A 26004-nucleotide genomic window follows, 5' to 3' on the forward strand; every position below is an offset into this window, starting at 1 on the left:
AAGTTTTCAGACAATCTGCTTACGTTGTATGGGTCAAAATGATCAATTTTTCTTTTATGCCAAAAATCATTAGGATGTTTAGTAAAGATCATGTTCCATGAGAATATTTTGACTGGTAATGGTGCTCTATTTTCATAATAACCTGCCCCTTGTGTGTGTGTGTGTGTGTGATGAGCATGGGATCGCTCTGAAGACACAGAAAGCTTGGGTGGGACAGATGCTGGAGCGAGGGGTGTGTCATGTGACATGACAAGTAGGTCGCAGTGTGTCCATCTGTTGCTGTTACTGATAGCGTTTAACTAAACTCTCTCTTACTCTGAGCAGAGAGGGATGTGGGAAACAGAAGACCGAGACCATGACTGAGTCTGCGCTCAGGTTGGGTTTGTTGAAGAGCTGTTCTTCAGTGTTTGTTGCTGTATCTTCAGTTTGGTGATGGAGCCTCAACGGCAGATCTACAAAAGACTGGACATCCCGGATCATGTGCATTACATCATCGCCTTCCTCATCCTCATCATCGGCACTTTGGGAGTCACGGGCAACACTTTGGTCATGTTTGCCTTCTACAGGTATGAATGCTTTGTTTTGTTGAGTTAAGAACTTTCCGCTCGTGTCGGTAAGTTTGGTGGTTTATTAGTTAGCACTGTATGATGCAATTCATTAATTATCAAACTCGATTTGAATATGTTACTGAAATTGTATTAGTAAATTGGGGAAGTGCGGTAAAACTAGAGCAGGCAGTGAGATACTAGTAAAAAGCATCTCTTTTTTTTTTTTTGCACTACACTCATTTGTTCAGATTAAGGTTACTCAGGCAAAACACCCTGCAGGTCACAGAAGTGCCCTAATCCTCATTTTCCATAATTGTTTTTTTTAATATGTATTAAAGATAGGTCATTTTTATGGCAGGGAAATTGTGAATGTTGTGAATGAGGTATAAATAACAAGGTTGATTCATTTTAATTATTAAAATCATGAGCTTCTGAGAGTGAAAAGAATTGACTGCTATTCCAGGAATGCAGGGAATCCCTAGAACTGCTGTACATCGATGGAAAGAACTGAAATGGGAGCATTTGATCTGTTGATGTCAGCTTTGACAAATAACTCTTATTTGCATCTCATCTTCTTTTAATGCATTTACATTGAAGGGTTTTGTCAGCAAAGAATACAAGGGATATAATCATTCCGTGTGTGTAACAATTACATATTTGCTTTTACATGCAGTTAAAAGGATAGTTATGGAATATTTCTGCCATAAAAAAAAAAATTATTGCTACTTTGTGTCTCACAGTTCAGATTTTTTTTCTTGCAAATCTGATTTATTTTAATACAAAATCTGAATTGTGAGATGAAAAGTTAGAATAATTATTATTTTTTATTCTGTGGCTTAAACAAAAAGACAGCATTGTGAGATACTACAAAAACTCAAAAGTTTGTGAGATGTTATAACTTGCAGTTGAGAGATAAAAAGTCGCAGTTACCTTTTTTATTTCCTTAAAAAAACATAATTGTGAGATGTAAACTACAAATTTGTGGGAAAAAGTCAGAATTGTGAGATATAGACTTCTGAATAGAAATATAGAATTCTGAATTTTATTCAATGGTGGAAACACACTGTTATAGGACAGTTAATTAAAAAAATTACTTTTGAAATTACTTAAAGATATTTTTACTGGAAAACAAACAGTTTTAGTTCACATTGACTCCCATTGTACTTTTGGTCCATATATACAGTAGGGAGTCAATGGTAACCTAAACTGTTATATCTTCAAATATCTTGTCTTTTGCAGAAAAAAGTTAAATTCATTGTTTATAAACTGTGTTTTAACAATGGGATAAACGGAATAAACATAACTTGATCTCAATATTTTTTGTGCAGTAATAAAAAGTTGCGGAGCCTGCCAAATTATTTCATAGTGAACCTGGCGGTCAGTGATTTCCTCATGGCCATCACACAGTCTCCAATGTTCTTCATCAACTGCCTGTTTAAGGAGTGGATGTTTGGGGAGCTGGGTAACATGATCTTTTTACAGACATTTGTAAGATTTTGAAAGATGTAGAACAAACATCACATTTAAAAAAACAGACTTATTATTATTGTATCAAATTTGTTTTCACTCAAACCTGTCTTGACTGTTATACAGACTAAATTCTCTATATTGCTTTGTGTCTTCAGGATGTAAAATATATGCATTCTGTGGTGCACTGTTTGGCATCACCTCGATGATAAACCTGCTGGTCATCTCTATCGATCGATACCTGGTCATCACCAAACCGCTGCAGACCATCCAGTGGAACTCCAAACGCAGAACCTCTCTGGCCATCCTGTGCATCTGGATCTACTCGCTGGCCTGGAGTCTGGCACCTCTGATTGGCTGGAGTAAGATTTCATCCTTCTGTTAAATTCAGACATGAAATATTTGAGATCTCCTTCAAAGCTTTCAGAATCTTCCAAAAAAAATAAAAAAAATAAAAAAAAAACTTTTAAAATATTTTTTTTCTGTAGTTTTTTAAATAAACTGACAGTATCTTTAAACAAAAAAAATATTATTTTATTTATTCATAATTAGAAAATAGTAGAAACTTTGCTGAAGTGATTATTTTTATGAACTTGATTTTATACAGATAATCTGGAAAACACTCGAAAGTATTTTTACTAATAGCTTAATGCAACTCTAAAATGATTGTTTTTCTCTCAATAGTGAGTTCTGATCTCACAATTCAGATTCTTTTTTCTCAGATATCTTGCAACTGCAAAGATATTTTTATAAGATATTTTATTATTTGTGAACTGTCCCTTTAAGATGTGACTTTAGCTTGAAATGTCGGATGTGTCTTTTAATGCTCCTGCAGGTTCCTACATCCCTGAAGGTCTGATGACATCCTGCACGTGGGACTACGTCTCACCTTCTCCCAGCAACAAGAGTTACACCATGATGCTGTGCTGTTTCGTCTTCTTCATCCCTCTGGCCATCATCCTCTACTGTTACCTGTTCATGTTCCTCTCCGTACGAAAGGCCAGCAGGTCTGAGCTCCTGGAGGCGTTTTCAAATTGAAGAGTGTTCACTGAAAAGTGTTAATGTGTGTGTGTGTGTGTGTTTAGAGATCTAGAGCAGCTGAGCACTCAGAAGTCCAGTCTTGTGAAGCAGCAGTCCATGAGGAGTGAATGGAAACTGGCTAAAATAGCAGCTGTGGTCATAGTGGTGTATGTGCTGTCCTGGGCTCCCTACGCGTGTGTCACCCTCATTGCCTGGGCAGGGTGAGTGCTGAGCACCTACACTTTTGTATTTCTGGAGGATCATGTGACGCTGAAGCCTGGAGTGAAGATGCTGAAAATTCAGCTTTGCATCACAGTAATACATTACATTTCAAAATAGATTAAGAAAAAAAGTTACACTGCAAAATATGAATATGCATTGTTGAGCAAAAAAAAAAATTGTGTTCTTTCAACAACATTAAACCTTCTCGTGACACTACAGTTTTAAAGAGTAGTGTACATCAAATTCTGTGACTACATGCATTATACATAAATATCAGTATTATTGTCACATGCAACTGTATGGGGTTGTAAATTATGGCCTCATACTGATATTACAGCCATGTGATGAGAACAAAACAACAGCTCACTTGTGTTCACTGTTGTTATCTGTCCTGTAGGCATATGACATAGTCTTTCCTCTGAGATTAATGAGATACATTTGATGAGAAGTAACTATGAAATATAGTATTTGTCCTAAATTTGAAAGTGTACTGTTACTAACATATCTTATTTCTCGTGCTTGCTATTTAAAATTTGGGAAGAATGTGGATAATTTCAGTAATGGGGATACGATTTCTGTGTAACCGTATATGTTTAAATACTGTACTGCTATAAAAAAAGTTTCATTTGCAGATTTCAACGATATAACAGGACACATTGTAACACTATGTGGGATCACAGTGGGAACTAACTGTTTAAATGGATATAAATAGATATTTTTGCTCTGTGTAGTGTTGAAGATATAGTTTTGAGTCATCACCATTGTTATTAGTAATCCCTTTGGAAATTGGAATTCTAGAGGCCACAAAAACATAAAATGTTGCAAAAAATATTCAGAAAGTACAATAAAAAAAACAAGCTATAATGGAATTTTTGACTCATAACCAGCTACTGAGATACAGACCAATATGACGAAAGTCCTCAATACAGTATATGATGCATTGAATCTGTACACTAGATGCTATTTATAGTTTGTCAGAATATATATCAGAAGTGTTACAGTGTCTGTAATCTGCAAATCCCCTGATTATCTGGCACTTTTCGATGTACATTTGTCTGTGTATGTGTGTGTGTTTGTGGATCTCTAGCTATAAGCTCAGCACAGCTGTGAGAAGTAGGAAGTGATTATAAAACACTATAATCTTTTTTTCTCTATTCGGCACTGCACTTGATTTTTTTTTTTTTGGAATGACCTACATGCATTTAAAAGTAACTGTATTTTTTCCTGTGTTTTCTCAGGCATGCAGGCATCCTCACACCCTACTCTAAAACACTGCCGGCGGTCATCGCCAAATCATCTGCCATCTACAACCCTTTCATATACGCCATAGTTCACACCAAATACAGGTAAATAGATAATAAAACAAACAAAATACACAATCACGCATATTTCATGCAAAAACATGTTTGTATGCGGACAAAATAAATAAAAAGGGTTAGTAGAACATTAATGTCAAGCAGTGGAAGCAATGCCCCAGACTAAAACTAATTTAAACTATTTATAATATAATATAATATAATATAATATAATATAATATAATATAATATAATATAATATAATATGCATTCAAACTGTTGCAAAAACATACCTGTATTAACAGTTTATTTAAATAATAATAATTAATATTTTAATGTTTTTAAATGACATGTTTTTATATAATCATTTGTCACACCAAAAGTCTATTTAAGTGAACTAAAAAAGTGTAAAAATTATAAGTAAAACTTAAAACAAATTGGGACATATATATATTAATATTAATTATTATTTTTTATTTATTTTTAATTTTAATTATTAATTATTATTATTTTTATTTTTATTTTTATTTTTTCATGGCATGACATATGTTAATTTGTCTGCAGAGCCACATTGGCTGAGAAGGTCCCAGGTTTGTCCTGCCTGTCTCGTGTTCAGAAGGACTGTCTCACCTCCTCCACCAATAGTGATGCCTCTGTCCAGGACACCAGCATCAGCAGACAGTCATCAGTCTCCAAGATTAAACTCCACACAACCACCGCCAACGACTCCAGTACTATGGTACAGTAGAAAGGTCCATCCTTTCATATCAACAGCCTTAACTTTGAATCACATGACCTGCTGAATACTATATATAGTAACACTGCTATTATCAAACTCTTTAGGATACTGAATAAGGTGCTGGTTTTTCCATGGATCTATATTTTAGGGTGTGTTTATGTGTGTGTGTGTGTGTGTGTGTGAGATTGCAGGTAATGGGAGAAACGGAGCTAAATCTGATGGTGAACAGGTCCAACTTGACTAAAGTGTCATTTAGAAACTTAACGAGACAACGGATCCTCAAATGCTCCTCGCTGCTGATAGAGAAGGTGAGGTTGAATTCACTGGCACTGAAACATTAATATTTCACTTAAAATTTGCTGAAAATGTACTCTCCCCCAGGCCATCCAAGATTTTGTTTCTCCATCAGATTTGGATACATTTTTCATCACTTGCTCATCAGTGGATCCTCTGCAGTGAATGGGTGCCATCAGATCGAGAGTCCAAACAGCTGATAAAAACATCACAATAATCCATACCCCTCCAGTCCAGCATTTACTGTCTTGTGAGGAAAAAAATTGCTTCATATTTGTAAGAAGCAACTTAACTTTAAATAATCTCTTCTGGCCAAAATACGAGTCCATAATAACGCTTCCTCCAGTGGAAAAGTCCAGCCCATGTTGTCCTCTCACATCAAAATACACCAGTAGATTTAGTTTAAAACTGTTTTGGCATTTGATCTCTACATATTTCACTTCTGATTCAGACGAGACAATTTTATCCCTAGCTAAAAAAAATATTGTGGATAAAGAACCATTTAATGATTGATTTGTTAATGAAAAAAATTTAGCTTTTTTCTTTACCAGACATCAACTAATGGAAATGAGTGCTGTGGATTACCGGTTATTATTGTGATGTTTTCATCAGCTGTTTGGACTCTCATTCTGACGGCACCCATTCACTGCAGAGGATCCATTGGTGAACAAGTGATAAAACGCTACATTTATTCAAATCTGTTCTGATGAAGAAATAAACTCATTTGCATCTTGGATGGCCTGAGAATATTTTCAGTAAATTGAAATTTTTGGGTGAACTTTACCTTTAAAAAGACTTATGAATCAAACTTATAGACCAAATGAATGTACAGGAAGGGGTGTGTCCATATACAGTAATTCAACCAATCACCAAGTGTATTTGTGTTCTAGCCTCCGGTTCAGATGAGAGAGTCGTTCAGTCTATGCGAGCGAGATCTCGTCTCTGGTTCCCTCGCCATGGCAACAGCACCAACGGTCATTTACACTAAGAAGAGCAGGAGTGCTGATATGACCTCTGACCTCTCATTTAACCCTAAGAACGACTCTTTGACCTGCAGCTCCTCAGACGCTCCCACAATCATCTTCAGTCCAGCTCCAGAGAGCAACATGAGAGAAGATACAGCATGAGGAGAAAAGTCTGGATCTCACTGTCAGGACTTAATAACTGACCTCACAAACACAAACTGGAGACTACAGAGAGCTTTCTCACACGAACCGACCAGCACTGATCTGGCACTGTTAAATCAACCCTGGTAATGACTAGATGTGCACTTCATGAAGGAATCATCAGTGCTTGAGAAATGACCTTTTAGAGGTGTGTGTGTGTATGTGTGTGTGTGTGTTTAATAATCAAAGGCTATTTGTTTTTATTGAAAAGGTTTTTTTATGTACATTTTTTTTTGTCTGAAGAAATTCTAAAAATAATATATTTGTACATTCCTTTTGTCTTCACACACATGAACCTCATGTTACTTATTTTAATGACCAAAAAGTACACTTACATGAATTTGTTTTATCAGCTTTTATCTAAAGCAAAGTACAAAATAAAAAAAAAATACAATAAAAATAATAATATTATTATTATTGAACAATACAGATATTTGGGTTATGCTTTACAATAGAAAACTATTTCTTTTAACTTCTAAGTTTAATTAAATATGTACCTTAATGATTCTTTGTAATTATTTGTGCTATTTATTAGCAATATCTAAGATATAAGAGGAAGAGAATTATTTCACCACCAAAGTTCTTTTTTTTTTTTCTTCTGTATACTATTTCGCTTTGTTTGAATTGTGTGTGTGTGTGTTTCTTTTGGAAATAACTACAAACCAATATTTGTTGCCAAAGCCCTTACTTAGTGATATATGTTTCAATATACACCATGAATACCGAACAACTTTGTAATTTCCACAAATAGGTATGAAGCATCTCGTTTTTAAACAAAATAACTGCTAATTGATTAAAAAAAAAAAATCACATTATTATTTTTTTTTATTTAAATCTACTGTTTATAAATTTGAATATACTGTACTGTTGGCATTACCATGGAAATGCTTCATTTTCATCCTTCATCCAGCAGAGGACGCTGAATATCATGCCATCACAACCTGTTTAAATGATTCCCAGATTATCTTTAATGCAGAATTGATTCAGTAAATAGTGTAACTATTGTCTCACCTTAATATCTGTAAGACTAGCCTGTGCTTCAGAGAGATTTGACTGTATTTAGAGCACATTGATTTCTAAACAGTCCCCTCATTTGTCTCTGTTGCTTTATGAGTGCATTAGCTCAGAGCGTAAAATAAACTGGAATCACTCTCACTGCTTTTTCAAGAGGACAGTTTGAACTAGAGTACATTATTGATCCCCATTCTTTGAACAGATGCTAATAATAGCTTCTTTATGCATTGGTGTGGTCTGTGTTTACACTACATCTTATTTAGCCCCCATTAACATCATTGGCATGCTTTTAGACTGTCTAACATGTCAGACTGTTTAAAGAGTCTGTAGTCTTTGTAAAAGCTGTCGTCCTGTGGATGGAGGGGAAGGCCAGACAGGGTCTGTGTGATTTAGGTACTGTGCTGTGCAGTAAACACTGTCATCTCTCTGTGAATGTGAGGATTTTTGGGTTTCATCATGATAAATCATTACTTATCTGACTGAATCAGTATGGTAGTGTTACTTCTTCTCAAAATTGTAAAACTGCACCTCTTGAGGCCTCTGAAACCTGCACCACAAAGTAAAAGTATTGTTCCATAAGACTGAAACAATCTGACTTTAGACATTATATTTATTATCATATATTGAGGTAGCTTTTTCATGTTATTTATTTGACATTTTATTTGCTATGTATATATATATAAAAAAAAAGCTATATATACACACAGACATTTTACATATTTTTTTCTCAGTACTATATATATATATATATATATATATATATATATATATATATATATATATATATATATATATATATATATAGGCAAAAAAAAGCTATATATACACACAGGTACACATGTTTTTTTGCCAGGACATAGTATTTTGTATTTTCTCCCCACTTTATTTTTACATTTTCAAGTATTACAAAATTACTTTTTTCATATTTTATATTTCATATTATATTCCTATTTTATAAATATTTGCCTGTTGATTATATTGTACGTGGTGTGAACAATGCATTTATTTTTATTTTTTTTCATCAGTGCAATGATAACACACATAAATTAAATATAATTCAACTATACTTAATTTTCCTTTTCTTTAATACATACATTTATTGCATGGTCGGAATATAAGCTGCTTAATAGTAGTTCAAAAAAAATTGTTATACAATGTACCGTCAATATAAAGTAAAAAATAAAAAGCTTTATGGGGGTTGCGGGAAGGTCTCTGTACTGTTTTATTTTTTTCTGCAGGTCCAGCCCATGTTTGATGACGTCACTGGCGGAGGGACCACATGAGGCTCGCAGCGCCGCCGCAGCTGCACAGACGCGACGCGACGCGACTCATCTCCAGACCTGCGCGCACAGGTAAGCGCGAGCTCATCACATGACGCAAGACAGGAGAAACTTTAAAACGGTTTTACATGGATTTCAGTTAAATACTTTTTAGTGTGTGGGAAAGCGGGGCAAGTTGTCACTACAGCACTTGCTGATTATTGACGCCGATTTGAGAAGAATATGTTTGTTTAAAATGTGAAAATGTCTTAAGTAAAATAAGCAATTTTCTAAAATGCAATTTTAAATAACCATTTTTTTAAATGCAGAATAAAAAGAGTTAGACAATTAATAATAATAATAATAATAATAATAATAATAAAATACCATTGTTTTCTTCATAGAACTGATAAAACTCATAAACAGCATGTTCTTATATAAATCTTCTTATATTATATTTATCTGCATTCTAGTGATGCATGCTAGTGTTAGTGTGTGTGTGTGTTTACTTTAATCAAGAACTATAGAAAACAATGATGACGTTGGTTATTTAATTTATACTAATTTATAAGGGCTTTGAGTGAGTTGAAACCGCACTGATATTCACTGATGAAATTAAAGAATTCACGCGGTTTTTTTTTTTTTTTTTTTTTTTTTTTTTTTAGTAAAATATGTTCGATTTGAAAAACTAAGTTTAGCAAAATCGATATTTGTGTTGACATGGCATGCCTACAAATTGCCTAATAATATCCATAACGCATGGAGTAAATGTTAAGTGTGAAATGGTGAGAATAAACTGAAATCAATAGTGATCAACGATTAGGATTTGGTAGTGTTCTTCAGGAACTGTATTGTCTCATGATGTCTCGGAGGGCAACATATGGATGGGGGGATGTCATATGTTATTCAGTCTAGGGTCCATGTCTGTCTTCACCCCTCTGCTCTGGATGAGCACATTAGACAGGCAGCAGATGAGGAAAATTATTTAAATCACTAAATTACCAAGCATAATAATAATTATTATTATATTATCAGTGTACGAAACAGTTGTGCTGCCTCATGTTTTTTTGAACCTGTTATACTTTTTCCAGGATACTTTTATTAATATATATATATATATTAATATATATATATATATATATATATATATATATATATATATATATATATATATATATATATATATATATATATATATTTTTTTTTTTTTTTTTATAAACAGTATTTATTAAAATGGAAATCTTTACACTACCATTCAAAAGTTTGAAGTCAAATTTGGATTACATTTTTTTCTTTCTTTTTTTTTTTTGAAAGTAATGAAAACTTTTATTCAGCAAGGATGTGTCAAATGGATAAAAAGTGATAGCAAAGACTCATTAGACTCAGAGACTTGTTAGAAAAGTTGTTAATTTTAAATGAATACTGTTCTTTTTCACTTTTTATTCATTAAAGAATGCAGAAAAAAACAGCACTGATAATGATGTTTCCAGCACTGATAATAAATCAGCACATTAGATTGATTTCTGAAGGATCATGTGTCAATGAAGACAGGAAATTCAGCTTTGCGTCACAGAAATAAATTACATTTAAAAGGAAATTAAAACTGAAAACCAATATTAGAAAACTTTTTCAGGAGATTATATTTACAAATTGGTATATAAACCATAAATTCAACTGACTCATGGGTCACCGACACATTCACATGTAAGCATAGCAAGCAGATGCGCAGATGCTCAGATGCTCAGATGCGCAGACACTGTTTCATTATTTATTTTTAGCATGCAGAACATTGATTGGTCCTTGTGAAGATCTGCTCACTGTTCCAGGAACTAGCACCTTTTGGGGCTTTAGTTATTGCTTTAGCAGTGTTTCAAAAATTCAAACTCTTGCTCTTATTTAGAGATTTGAACAAACTCCAAATCATAACTTTTAACCCTTTAAGCGTTTAACCCTTCCTACAGTGCTTTTGCTCCCGACATGAATGATACCTTAAATCTTTTCTATGCAATTAGAGTTCCAGGTTTGAAAGTGTTGTCAGCAGGTATCAGACGACTGAATTAGTTACTCGTCTGGTGTAACTGCATTGATTCAGTGCAGACAGATCGGGATTAAATTAGATTAGTGTGTAGTTGCATACAGCCAGACAGATTTTTTGAGTTTATGCACATGATATTTTTAGTCAGAAATGTCTCACACACACACACACACACACACACACACACACACACACACTGCAATTGTGACATAAATGTGGTTAATGCAGTTAAATCTCTTTGTAATGCTAATGAATAAGGTCATCTATGACCAGCGGCCAGAAGAAACACAACACAAAGCAGCAATCTGTTTTCCTAGTGTCTCCCGCTGGAGTCGCTGGATCTATAACGCATGTTGTTGGAGAAAACTGTAAACCAGAGAAGCACTTAATCCGACAGCTATTGTGAACACACACACACACACACAGACAGCGTGTATTGTTCTGGCTTTGGTCTCAGCTGTTCTCACTCAAGCCTAAAGCTACTTACTGCCGCCACTCAGCATGCCTCTGAATGCTCTATTGTGTGTGTCCGCATATATCATTTATCTTATGCCACTAATGTGATTTCCATATTGTGTACTGCTGCACTTCTGTGGCAAGAGAGATGAGTGTGTGTGTGTGTGTGTGTGTGTGTGGAGAGGGAGATGAACACATTGAGTATGATGAGTTTTAAACTATTGATATTACATCTGGGTCAGATACCGGACAAACCCCTCACTCAGCACGCACACACACACACACACACACACACACACACACGCACACACACACACCAACACACACACACACACACACACACACGGTCCATTCATTCATCTATTCATCCATCCATTCCTCTATCATCAATTCATTTATCCATCCATCGATCCATCCATTCCTCCACCATCCATTCATCCATCCATCCATTTCTCCATATTCCTCCATCCATCCATCCATCCCTCTATCATCCATTCATCCATCATCCATCCATTTCTCTTTCATCCATCCATTCTCTTCCCATCCATCCATCCATCCATTCATCCATCCAATCCTCTATCATCCATCCATCCATCCATTCTTCTATCATCCATCCATCCAATCCATCCATCCATTCATCCATCCAATTCTCTATCATCCATCCATCCATCCATCCATTCCTCTATCATCCATCCGTCCATTCCTCTACCATCCATCCATTCCTCTATCATCCATCCATCCATCCATCCATTCATCTATCATCCATCAATCCATTCCTCTACCATCCATCCATCCATCCATCCATCCTCTTTCCATCCAGCCATCATCCATCCATCCATCTGCAATATTTTCTATAATCTTTCAATCTTTCCATCCATACATCCATCTATACATCCATCTGTCATCTTCCCATATTTTCATCCATCATTCCATCTTTCCATCCATCTGTCCAGTCATCCATCCGTCTATTCAACTTTCATCTTTCAGTCTTCATCCATCCATCCATCCATCCATTGTCTGTCCATTTATCCATCATCCTTCTACCATCTTCCATCCACCCATATTTATATTGAATTGGAAATTGTAGTGCAACAGAAGCTGTGCACAATCACCACAGCACAGTACAACATTCTAGAAACATTACTATAATTTTCCATCATTTGGGTTTGTTTAATGAGAGTAACATTTGTCTTACTGATAGCAGATGAAGAGCATTCTGGATAATGCGTGATGACAGCATGGATCACATGTGAATCTCATCTGTATTTCAGTGTTTAGAGTAATCTTACTCTTTTTCCATGATGAATTATTGGACAATATGAGCAATAGACAGAGATACTGGCAGGCTAAAGCATTCCCTCTAGAAATGTGCCGGTGATGGGACACCCATCTGACCCGTGGAACATTCCAGCGTCGGATCCTGATCGTCTAATCTCAGGACCTTTGTTTAGGGTTCTGGTGGCTTTATGATGGTTCCTTCTTAATATTTGGCAGCACGTCTAGGGTCTGTTCCCAAAATATCAGTGTGTAAGCCTAGCACCCCCATCCCAACCCCCAAAATACACACACACCCTCTGATAGATGGGTATAAATGGACAGTCTGCTGTCTGAGTGGATCATTTGGTGTCGGACCGTTCGACCTGAATTGCAGAGGAGTCTGTTTCTTTTTGTCAAGGTTGTTGCTTTCTGAAGGTAAAGTTATCTGAATAACATATGCAGAACGATTTATTTTCTTTAACTTTGTTAAATGCATGTTAACTTATGGATTATATATTGTTTGTTGTATTACATTACTGTTCAGAAGCTTGCTTTTAGCAAGGATGCAATAAATTGTTCGAAAGTGATAGTAAAGACATTTATGGCGTTAAAAAAGATTTTTATTTTTGATAAATGCTGTTTTTTGAACTTTCGATTCATGCATGCATTCTATTCAGCATATACTGATTTCTGAAGTGATGTTGTGACACTGAAGACTGGATCAGTGATGCTAAAAATTCAGCTTTGCATCACATAAATAAATTAGATTTTAAATGATAGTAAAATAGTAAATGTAAATAGTAAATTTAAATTTTTTTTACATTTTAATAATATTTCCTATTATTATTATTTTACCACATAAATGTAGATTTGGTGAGCGTAAAAATATTTAAAAAAGCCAAACTTTTAAACTGAAGTGTATGTAAAACACAAAAAAAAATTTATCGAGATTGAACATGTTTTTAAAAAATATGTTTTTTATTCTGCTACTAAACTTCATTAGCAGTGTTTCATAAGGCAAGCATCTCTGTTTCTATTGCTCAGAAACTTCGAAAAGGCTTTTGCGAGTAAAAACCACCCTTAACATTTTAACAACAGCATAGAAATGCCTTGGCAGCCTCCTAGCATTGAGTTTTTCCACTCACATTTTATTTAGAAAAAGTCCAAATCTAGTTCTAAATCACAAGCTTTTTCAACGATGTCTGACTGAACTCTTCTCTCTCTCTCTCTCTCTCTCTCTCTCTCTCTCTCTCTCTCTCTGTCTGTCTGTCTCTCCAGGGCGTTCTGTGAGGAGTTTCTGAGTGTTTGGCAGCCTCTGCGGGTGTGTTTTATATCAGACAGCTATGAGTGGTAAATACAGTGTGGTGTTACAGGGTCCGGCCCCCTGGGGCTTCAGACTGCAGGGGGGGAAAGACTTCAACATGCCTCTCTCCATCTCACGGGTGAGTATGAACACACACTCCTTCAAACATAATACACCCCTTCTGACCCCCCGACACCATCTGTACCCTTTAATGATCTCTCGCCCCCCTCTTCATTCTCTTATTGTCTGTTTTTCTGTTGTTTCTGACCCCGTCGTTATGTATAGGGGAGAGAGCTGTGAAACTGTGTTTATAATGTCATCATATCTTTACAAAATACCCATAATTTACAGCTGCCTGTGAATGAGAGATACACAGGAGAAAATATTTTTTGCATGTCAAATTAAATCAAACCCATGTATTGATTAATTAATGTCTCTTCTGCTCACCAAGCCTGCCTTTATTTGATCAAATATTAAGTAAAACTGTAATACTGTGAACGATGATTACAGTTTAAAGTATTTAAGAATTATCTAAAATATTTTATTTTTTTAAAGATGTTTTAATGATCCTTAAGAAATCATTCTGATATGCTAATTTGCAGCTCAACATTTATTGTTATTATGTTGGTGAATTGCCACTGTATAAAGCCATTCAAATTATTTGATTAAAAATGAATTATAAATTAATTTCCCAGAATAACATCGGTAGCTAAATGGTTTTTGGGGTAAATTATATATGCCAGAAATACTTTTGCAAACATCAGTACAAAACTGTCTCTTTTCAATTCAAATATTCTCACGTTTAAACTTTTTTTTTTCTTCTTGCAAATAATGTGCATAAAAATAAATTGGGATTGCATTTATAGTGTTCCTTTAGCTCTAACAGAAGATCATGCTTCTAGCAAAGCCAGCAGTTTAATTTCTAGAGTGCATGAATTAAAATGATGTATAGCTGAAATACAGTGCAAATAACTTTGGGTAAAATTAAAATCTGGTTAATTTTGATGGTGCAAAGAACAAAGAGCTGCAAACTGTTACATGGACCTAGTCCTGATGTGGACTACTTTTGACAAGACGTATTTCTGTGTACTGTATATATTTATAGGTGCTTTTTTTCTAACGTCACTTGATAGCAGACATTCTAAGCCTCTTAGTTTTACCTCCATCTCATTTCATCTTGACTTCAGGACAAACTTAATACACAAGTGGCACAGTTTACCCCACTCCCCCTTGAATATTAATCTCTTTATCTGTTAAGTGATCTATGTAACCTTTCCTTTCCACCTGTTCATACTTTTTTATTTCCTAATGAGTCTTCCACCCTCTCTCTATCTACAGTATCTCTCTCTCTCTCTCTCTCACACACACACACACACACACACACACACTCAGATGCACTTATGTCACACACCCATTTGGGCTTCCAATGCATGACAGCTATTCCCACAATGCCATCTGGCAGAGGAGTGATGTAAATGACCTTCTAATTGATTTTCCTTGCCTCTCTCTATTTCCTTCCCTCCCCCTCTCCAGAATCTTCCTTCTTTTCCTCTGGGCCCCCCTCTTCATCTCAGTGTTTTAAAGTCTTTATTTATTTTATTATGCATTTTTAATGATGCTGTTGTGTTTTACAAGCTATTTTACATTGTTATTTATTATTTTATTTTCAAATAAAATGTATAAATTAAAATAAAATATTAGATTTTATTCATAATTTTATTTTATTTTAAAACAATTATTTAGTTTGTGATGTTGTGGTTCTTCTGGCTGCTGGATGGTCTGGTTTATGGCTTAGATGGGAAGCCAGTGAAAATATTTTATATATTCAGACGTTACTCACACTCCATAAAAGATGTTATTTCAACTTCAGATCCTCAGTAAAAACTGGGAGCGCAGCCGTCAGCTAGCTGGACACATCATAAGTCTATGACTTACAGTCTTGAATTGTTGGGAAGTCAGTATTAGTGATGCTAGTAACTGCATTTGTCAGTATAACAGTAGCTCAGCTGTTTACAAAACTAAAGTAGTCATCCAGCGTTTCTAGCAACATTTTTCCAACAAATAGTGTTATAAGTACACCATTAAAAAGTTTATTTAAATAAATAAAATGTTTTATATTTATTTAATTATATAATTAAATTGTTTATTTCAACTAGTTATTCTTTTATTCGTATAAAATTGATTTTATTGAATTAAAATGGAATTTTATTGGTTGTATTTGATGGAAAGCTAATTTGGTGCAGTGACCAATCTGAATCAGGTTTTCATTCCACGAAAGGTTCTTTATAGTGAAAAAAAAAGGTTCTTTAGATTTCTAAAATGTTCTTCATGCTAAGAAATTGCTCTTTTAAGAGCTGTTCACTGAAAGGTGGCATCACTGTGGCATCCTCTTTCCCATACTTTATTTTTAAGAGTGTAGAGAGTCATGTGTGTAGCTTGACTGAAGTTGAACTACTTAAAGCAGACCTGCTGTCTCAAGTTTTGTCTTGGATTTCTCATGACATCATCTCCAGATTGAGTGTGTATACGTGGGTGATAAACTTTTTGTTGCTGATAAGATAAAATGAGAATGTTCCAGTTCATGTGATGGTAAAGTGCTCTGCAGGTTTCAGCCGTGAGGATTAAACTGCAGTTTTCTGGCGAGCACTTGTAGGTTGAAGATGCAGTATTTCTTTGAGCGTTTGTGCTGATTTCAGACAGGATGGGCGCTGTGACAGCTTTAGACTGTAAATAAATGTTTGGGGGGATTGTGACGGGTTTGGACGTGGACGGGTCTGAGGTGGGAGTGTGATTTATTTATTTTTTTGTGTGTGTGTAAAGCAGTGGGAAGTTTGGGTTGGTTTGGACCTTCACTGTACCCCGGCCAGCTTTACAGAGATTTAATATTCTGAGTTCTGGTTTATGATGGGATTTAATACAGGGATCTGGTCTAAACTAGGCTTTATTAAACTGTGGTTTGGAACACTGCTACATTCTGGTTAGTGTCAGTTCACAGGATCACAGCTGGGTGTGTGTTCTGTTTCTCTCTTTCTGTGCCATCATGGAGGTACCACTATAGATGTTTTCTCTCTCTAAGTTTGAAGGAAATGTGATTGGCATTTGCCTGCGCAAAACCTGCAGCAAAAAAGCTAGGAGAATGGTGTGGGTGGTTGCCAGGATGTTACTGTGTGGTTGCTAAGGTATTCTGAATGTTGTTTAAGAGCATGTTTTTTTTCTAGAATGTTGTGGGTGGTTGCTAAGGTCTTGAAAATGTTTTTGTTTTTTTTAACAGTATACTGTTTCTAGAATGTTGTGGATTGTAGGCTGTTATTGTGTAGTTGCTAAGGTGTTCAGAATGTTGTTTAATGGTATACGGTTTCTAGAATGTTGTGGGTGGTTGCTAGGGTTTTACTGTGTGGTTGATAAGGTGCTCAGAGTGTTGTTTAAGAGTATATTGTTTGTAGAATGTTGTGGGTGGTTGCTAGGGTGTTACTGTGTGGTTGCTAAGGTGCTCGGAATGTTTTTAAGAGTATATTGTTTGTAGAATGGTGTGGGTGGTTGCTAGGGTTTTACTGTGTAGTTGATAAGGTGCTCAGAATGTTGTTTAAGAGTATATTATTTGAAGAATGTTGTGGGTGGTTGCTAGGGTGTTACTGTGTGGTTGCTAATGTGCTCAGAATGTTGTTTAAGAGTATATTGTTTGTAGAATGTTGTGGGTGGTTGCTAGGGTGTTACTGTGTGGTTGCTAAGGTGCTCAGAATGTTGTTTAAGAGTATATTGTTTGTAGAATGTTGTGGGTGGTTGCTAGGGTGTTACTGTGTGGTTGCTAAGGTGCTCAGAGTGTTGTTTAAGAGTATATTGTTTGTAGAATGTTGTGGGTGGTTGCTAGGGTGTTACTGTGTGGTTGCTAAGGTGCTCAGAGTGTTGTTTAAGAGTATATTGTTTGTAGAATGTTGTGGGTGGTTGCTAAGGTGCTCAGAGTGTTGTTTAAGAGTATATTGTTTGTAGAATGTTGTGGGTGGTTGCTAGGGTGTTACTGTGTGGTTGCTAAGGTGCTCAGAGTGTTGTTTAAGAGTATATTGTTTGTAGAATGTTGTCGGTGGTTGCTAGGGTGTTACTGTGTGGTTGCTAAGGTGCTCAGAGTGTTGTTTAAGAGTATTTTGTTTGTAGAATGTTGTGGGTGGTTGGTAGGGCGTTACTGTGTGGTTGCTAAGGTGCTCAGAATATATTTTTGTTAACAGTATACTGTTTCTAGACTAAGAAATTGCTCTTAATTTTGATCTTTTGACATTTTATTAGTGAGATTATTTTAGCACAGTAATTTAAATCAGTTTAGTTATTTTTACCTAAAACTAAAACTATCAAAAATTGTTGAATGAAATTAAAAAGATACACAGGAAAGAATATGTATCTGTCGGGTCCATTTAATGTCCCTTGTGAGAAAACATGTAATGAAGATTACTCTGCTCCTCCTGAAATCTGATATTACAATTTCACTGAATTATTAATGACATAGCATTCAAGTATAAACTGTACCACTTCTCCTGATCATGTCAGCAGATTGTGCTTCCAGTCTCACCTATAAATCTGCCCAAAACCGCCTGCAAGATTCCACATGTGAACGTGAGACGAGCAGGAAACAAACTCAACCATTCATTCAGTCATTTCTGCTGTCTGATTACACAGCACTCAGCAGTGCTTGACTGATTGGTCATTCGGTGGTCAAAACCGTTCAAAAGCTTGAAGATGATACTTTTTATATTTTTAATGTTTTTGAAAGAAGCCTCTAATGCTCACCAAGGCTTCATTTGGTCAAACATACAGTAAAGACAGTAATATAGTGAAATATTATTATATTCTATTTTAATTTATTCTCAAATGCAATTTATTACTGTGATGGAAAGCTGAATTTCCAGCATCATTACTCCAGTCTTCACTGTCACATGATCCATCGTAAATCATTCTAATATGTTGATTTACTGCTCAAGAAACATTTATTTATATCGATGTTGAATACTTTTGTAGAAACCATGTAGAACTGTCACTTTTGATCAATTTAATGCATCCATGCTGAATAAAAACATGAATTCCCTTTAACTGAATAATCACCCATTTTTTATATTGCTATAGTGCCAGAAACAAACACAAGCATTCATTACTATCCAAGACTGAATGAAATGCCCCTCTGTCTGACTTTTTGAACACATGGCTTAATTATTTGTGCAGATCTGTTCAGTGTAAGGTGATGAAGCAAATGGTATCTGTCTCACACACTTCATCTGAATATTACCGTATTCTCTCTTTCTCTCAGCAGTGACATCTCTATGCACAGACTGCATTAGTATTGATTGCGACAGCACTCGTGCCATGCCTCAGACACACACATAAGGCATTTTATGAGTATTCACAGCTAGTTTATGTGAGTTTAATGAACGCACCTAGTTTCGCTGAACGGGGTGGCGTGTCTCTGAGGGACGTTTATGAAGTTGAATAGACCTTCTGTTCACTGTTCACCCAGCAGCCGTGCAACACCTTCAGAAACAGTAAAAGCACTGATGCTAGAGTGGCAGACCATCTGTATGCGCTATGACTTCACGGTTACGCTGTGTAAATTACCACCTGTTTTATTTCAGGTTTATATGTGCTTTGGTGTGACTGGGAAACTGAATGCATTTGTGAAGACAACATGAATGAGATTTTATATCTACTATTGTATAAAATGCTTCTGTGTTTTACAGTGTGAAGTTTTTGCTAAACATCTACTTTTGTGGGCTAATGATCCTTTTATGGAATAGCTCACCCAGAAAAATCTATTCTGATGAAGACACAATGTCATCTACATCTTGGATGGTCTGAGAATATTGTTTGAGTGGACTATTCCAAGAATTACCAAATGTCTACACTGTTATATAACTACTTTCTCCTTTGAGAACATAGTTTGGCGTTGAGTGTCAATTGTCCCATGAAAACTTTTGGCACTGTTGCTCTAACCAGCACTGAAACCAGCAACTCTCCAATTACTGGCGTTTGCGTCTTGACTTTCAAAACCACCGACACACCACATGAGTAAACAAGTAGTAAAAATATTTAGCACCAGATTCAGGCCCAGCTAAAACACACCAAAATATGTGTTCTCATACAGGCTGCGGGAGTAACCTGTCATTCAGAACATACATGATTTACTTTTCTTCAATGAGCACTAAAGAACTAATTTTTATGTTTTTTCCACGCAATGAAATCATAGAGGTGACCGAGGTCTAAAAATGGCCAAAAGGTTCAATAAGTGCATTTTTTTGGCAAAGCTTAATGATGCATTAAACTGATCAGAAGTGACAAAATTAAATACATTTTATAATGTTGCTAAATATTTCAGTTTCAAGTACTGTAAATACTGTCTGTTTTTACTTTCTATTTATCAAAGAATCCAGAAGAAGAGCAGCACAACTGTTTTCAACATTAATAATAATAAGAAATGTTTCTTGTGCAGCAAATCAGCACACTAGAATGATTTCTGAAGGATCATGTGACACTGAAGACTGGAGGAATGATGCTGAAAAGTCATCATAGGAATAAACTACGCTTTAAAATATATTACAATAGAACAAAGTTATTTTAAATTATAAGAATATGTCAAAATTGTCTTTTTTTTATCATACTTATTATACTTTTAATCAGTATTTATTGACCAGGAGTTAAGTTATAGTTGTAGTTCATTTTCAAGACAAAATGTGAATTTGATCAATTTATTAAAAAAAGGGAGCACATGTTCTTACTCAAATTGTGACATTTACTTAATATATTTTTTATCTGCAGCTCTAAAAACTCTGTAAGTCAATGAATAAATGCATGCATTTTCTTCTTGGCTGCATTATTTTTTCTTTAAAGACTCCAACCAGAGTTCGTCTTTGCCCTACGGATGAATCAGAACGACCTGACCCCATTCACTAAACATACACACATTTGTATGCAAATACACACACACACACACTTTTTGTTCTTCCATCAGACCTCATATTGGTCCCATTTCCTTTCTTTTGAAACCCTCTTCCTGATTTGAGATGTGTTTAATGTGTGTGTTTATGTGTGTGTAGTGTCCGCTCTTGTCCTCGAGGGCACAGCATGCAACTGAACTCAATCAAAGACCAACAGGCCACATGTTCTCAAGCGCATTAATGAGAGAACCCAAGAAGCGTTTATAATCGCACACGACGGCTCAGAAACAACCCCAAAACACATGTTTGCAAGTTAATTATGTGTTTCCACCTTCAAATTGGCTTTGCTTTAGCTATCCCCAGATTGTGGTTTCTTGAAAAAACAGCGTCCGCGTTGTCTTTGGGTGCCGTCGCGCTCTAATTGCTCTCAGATGCTCTTTGTGTTTTATTTCTGTTTACTCTCCAGTTGAAACAGAAGTTATGACAGAAATCAAAGAACGCGGTGCGCTTTTGTGTTATTGTGGCATTAAACCAGCGAAGCTGCATATTTGTACCACATGTTTTCAACCAGGTTCTTGTCTTTCCGCCGCATAAATGTGTTCTTGAGTGCACAAGAACGAGCGCCCGCTTTCATGCAGGATCGTAGCAAAACATTGATGAATGAGATGCAGTCTCAGATGTTTACAGCGTCTCGTATAAAAGGCACACAGCTGAGCACACATGAACACATATGTCTGCCATCTGCAGGGTTTGAGTTTATATAAGATAATCTTATTAAAGAGGTGGTCATGTGATAATTGAAGAGCACTCGAGTGGTTTGAGACTAAAAGCGTACTGCAGTCTTTCAGAGTTATCTTTACTCAAATTGTGTTTGAATTGGCCTGACCACACCGGCCTCAGGTTCGCTGTGATTTACACACCACTTCATCTGAGTTTATTTTGCACTAAACCTGAACTTTTGTCTTGAGTGGTTTACTGTTGAAAGCTCTGCTGTGTTTGAAGGGAGTCTCTTTTACTGATGCTCTATTATTGTTTCCTTAAGCTTTTACAGAGTTGTGTTGCTATTATTTCAAATAAATGCTGTTCTTCTGAACCTTCTTTTCATCAAAAAATATTGAAAAAGTCATGGTTTTCATAAAAATATTATTTTTGACATTTATAATAATGTGAAATGTTTCTTGAGCAGGAAAAAAAACATATTGGAATGATTTCTGAATGATCATATCACACTGAAGACTGGAGTAATGATGCTGAAAATTCAGTAATAAGATTTTACAGTATTTTTGTATTAACTGCATTTTTATGCAAGAGATTTCTTATATATATATATATATATATATATATATATATATATATAAAACTTCATAAAACTGAGATTCTAAGTTAAAATAAAATTCATTGGAGGTATTTTGGTATTTATGTTTAAAAGAGCCACCCAATCAATTGGTGGCATATTTAACAGTAAGATATGTGTCCCTGTGTTGATTTGTTGATTCTCTGTGTGTTTCAGCTGTCGGATGGAGGAAAGGCTGCTAAAGCAGGAGTGGCCGTGGGAGATCTGGTCCTGTCCATCGACGGCATCAGCACTGACGGCATGAACCACCTCGAGGCTCAGAACAAGATCAAATCCAGCACAGACAAACTCAGCCTCTCCTTACAGAAGTAAGAATATGCATGCACTGCTTTGGTAATGGGCAAAATAGTTATTGATTATGCTGAAAATGACATATACATTAAATACACAATGATTCTGGAAATAGTACTTTCCAGTTTTTAAGTATTCTGAATAGTACAAACATGCAGTCTGTTTCTGCAATATAAATATACTGTACTGTGCACTTTATGCAAATTGAATACACAGAATATACAAACAACCTTTGCCAAATGTGCAGTATATAGCAATGCATAGACTACTGTTTCCTTTGTTTTATTATAAGACAAAAAATAATATATAGGTTTATAAAATGTATTTACTAAATTAAGTGTATTAATGTTTATTTATTTATTATTCTTTTACTTTGTATTTTTTATTATTTTTGATTAGATAATTTGTTTTTTTTTATTATATATTTGTTTATTTTATTTGTGTTTTTATTTCAAATGAAAGTTTTTTATTTTATTATTTTTCATTATTTTAACAATTTATTTTGACAAGACATGTAATATCCCAAGACATTTGATAATTTTGTGTGAGAAACAATATGAACTCAAAATGTTGTAATGTAATCTTACCTTCACACAAATTTAAGAAGCCTTGGCAAATGAGAATCTACCATTTTGTTTGTTTATACAATGCATTGCTTATATTTAATTTGTTTATTTATTATAATTTGATGAATAAGGGAAGTTTCAGAAGCAATGAAGCTAAAGCAATCAGACTGCACAAGCTCAAGAGATGAACACAATCTGATATTTTGTGTAAGCGCTCACATTCGGTCTGTAGTATGTGCAGAGAACTAGTGGAGCACAATTGTCCAGACCTTTGACTGGTTCTCTCTGTGTGTATGAGGGCAGAATAAGAGTGTTTTGTTTCTATGTGTGCGCCAGCTTCCTGTTTCTCTGTTTGGTCCACTAACGGATAGTTTTCTCTCACTGTCAAGCCATGGGAATCACACACGCACATGCTGACACGTAATGCTCTCAGTTTGCTCTGCGGTGACAGAAAAACACGCACGCGTTGGTCTGGTGGAAATGAAAACATCAAGAGAGAGTCTGGCACTGACAGACAGACACATGAGCCGTGTCAAACATGACAATTAGGAGAGAAAATATGCTCAAATGTGGGTTTTTTCAGGAGAGATATGCAATGAAGCCTTTTTTTTTTCAGGACCACTGTCGTCAAAATGATAGACACTTGGCATACAGTTTGGTTTGGCGGTATGGTTTTACTCCCTGCCCATCTATGCAGCCTGTCATGAATGAGCACAGCAATAATAAAACAGAACAGAACAAAGCAGATATCATTAATGTACTTAATGATATTTAAGTGTAACACATTATTTAAGATAAATGGAGTCTGATTCAACGAGGAAAATCAGAAAGCAAAGTCCTGACTGGGGTGAAAGGAGGAGCTGGGGATGGAGGAGGGTAATTTGCTACTCAGCAAGAGAAAAAGCAGCTGAATAATACTGAATAGAGCTTATATAGGAATGCCGTGATAGGTGTCGTATTCCTATAGGTATACATTTTCCCACATGGTGACGTAGAGATGTGGGGGAGTTTGAACGAGGCTTTTAGGAGGGTGTGGATGAGCCTTTACTTTTATAAAGAATATCTCTTTGGGTTTGAGACTTTAGTCTTTGCAACTTTAGGGATGTTATCTATTCAGGAAAAGCTTGTAACACTCCAAAGAGAAAGGAAACTTGAAATCGCATCATATGACCTCTTAAATAAAACTATGTGATAAAAAATAAATAAATAAATTGAAATATTTTATTTATTTAGTATAAAATTAAAGCATAAATCTTACATTTTTTAAGTCTTTTCCTTTTTTTTTTTTTTTGAGACAGTTCACTTCATCTCACCCATCTTCAGGTTTACACTGTGTGGAGAGTGTTGTTTTGATATGTAGTGCTGGTTTAAATCACTCTCTCTGTTTTACCGGGGATTAGTAATAGTAGAACTACACCAGCATCAGCAACATCTGAAACCAGCAGTGTGTGTGTGTGTGTGTGTGTGTGCATAAAAGTTAATGACTGAAGTGTGGTATGCAAACCTTCTTCATGGTTCATACTTCACTTCTCAAGTATTTTTTCTGTTTAGATGAACTCCATTTCGAGCATTGTGGATTTCTGAAATGTTTCTGTTCAATTCATAGTGTTGCCTCTAGGGTACTACATACTGTATATCCAGGGTTATTAGTTAACTAAAACTAAAACCATTAAAAAAATTACCTGGAATGAAATAAAATATTTAAAAATGTAAGCTTATTTGGTGTTATTTGAAGTACTTAAATAATGAAATAACAAAATAATAAAATCCTTTTTTCCCCCTTTTTTATTTTAGTTAAAGGATTAGCAATTTTGTTATTTTCATGAATTCTTTAAATTCTGTCTATGTAGTTTATATAGACATGACACGTATACATACATACATTTTTAGATTTAGATTTTTATTTATTTTATTTCATTTATTAAAGTAAAGCTTTTTTATGATTTTTAGCTAATAAAATTAACCCTGGATATTATTCAGATAGCTGCTAAACATGGCAAACTGCTGCTCTGTTTTGACAGTAGCTGACCGTAAAAAGAAAACTTTTGTTGCATGAATTGCATTTAGAAACATTTCAGAATATGCATGAACTCTGTAGCTTGGCAAAATAGACAGGTTTGAATTGAAGTTATAGGAGGAGTATTGCAAGAAGTCAAGTTTCTCATCTTTCTACGCTGACAGCCATTCAAAAAACGGCAGTCATGCTCTGTTGAAGTTTTGGCCATATCAAGCAACATATAATTTACAAATGTTTCATTATATTCTAAATGTTTGGCATGTCTTTTGTTTTCCGCATAGCAGTGGTACTGTATGCTTTAGTCTGGGTTATCATCGTGGTTCGGGTTTAGTTTGACCTCTTATGGCTTATATTTTCTGTTATTTGTAATTACTGCAGCCTGCAGGTAATGGGTAATTTTATTCATTAAATGCTTTTGTGTGAATCTGAAAGTGTCGAGAAGCAAGACACTGAGAGCCCAGCCGTTTGTATGTTCGAGTGTGTTGAAGTGTGCGTCTGCGGATCTTAAGCACTAATGGAGGACGCTGGGGTTTTATTGGAGAGCTGCTGTGGAGATGCCAGACTCGGCTCCAGCTGCAGAGATGTGGAGTTTTACAGGCTTTCTGCTGATTCTCATAGATGACAGTAGATTACACAGAGAGAACAAGAGGCTCCATGTTAATTAAAAGCACATGCAGTGAATGATTTTATTGATATTTTTGGTTTGTGTTTGCTGTGAGAGAGCCAGTGTCGCCGCTGTACTTCATCTCACTTACCATGAGCTCACACAGATGCTCATATCAAGTACATT

The 26004-nt window shown here is 35.3% G+C and overlaps 2 protein-coding genes across 6 annotated transcripts in view; both read left to right on the forward strand.

Annotated features, from left to right (window-relative positions):
* Positions 1–332: 332 nt before the first annotated feature.
* On the forward strand, positions 333–7906 carry opn4xb (opsin 4xb). Its single transcript, XM_052555457.1, has 9 exons — positions 333–566; positions 1877–2010; positions 2174–2377; positions 2851–3022; positions 3101–3256; positions 4496–4603; positions 5117–5291; positions 5483–5599; positions 6476–7906. Exons 1-9 carry the CDS (start codon positions 433–435, stop codon positions 6710–6712), a joined length of 1437 nt encoding a protein of 478 aa, XP_052411417.1. The 5' UTR covers positions 333–432; the 3' UTR covers positions 6713–7906.
* A 5183-nt stretch (positions 7907–13089) lies between these two features.
* The window catches only part of pdlim5a (PDZ and LIM domain 5a), a 42525-nt gene continuing 29610 nt past the window's right edge, over positions 13090–26004 (forward strand). For all 5 annotated transcript variants that reach the window (XM_052557356.1, XM_052557357.1, XM_052557358.1 and 2 more), the window contains exons 1-3: positions 13090–13207; positions 14051–14214; positions 22497–22648. In XM_052557356.1, coding sequence (XP_052413316.1) covers positions 14116–14214; positions 22497–22648 — 251 coding nt within the window. In that variant the 5' untranslated portion in view covers positions 13090–13207; positions 14051–14115. The remainder of the gene's footprint in view (positions 13208–14050; positions 14215–22496; positions 22649–26004) is intronic.

The sequence above is a fragment of the Carassius gibelio genome, chromosome B5, assembly GCF_023724105.1.
Source record: "Carassius gibelio isolate Cgi1373 ecotype wild population from Czech Republic chromosome B5, carGib1.2-hapl.c, whole genome shotgun sequence".
Lineage (NCBI taxonomy): Eukaryota > Metazoa > Chordata > Actinopteri > Cypriniformes > Cyprinidae > Carassius > Carassius gibelio.

Excerpts from the sequence above, each read along its gene's own strand:
- opn4xb (XM_052555457.1), top strand. The coding sequence starts at position 433 with ATGGAGCCTCAACGGCAGATCTACAAAAGACTGGACATCCCGGATCAT. Across the intron at positions 2,011-2,173 it reads GTGGATGTTTGGGGAGCTGG|GATGTAAAATATATGCATTC; the intron begins GTAACATGATCT and ends TTGTGTCTTCAG. Across the intron at positions 3,257-4,495 it reads ACCCTCATTGCCTGGGCAGG|GCATGCAGGCATCCTCACAC; the intron begins GTGAGTGCTGAG and ends GTGTTTTCTCAG.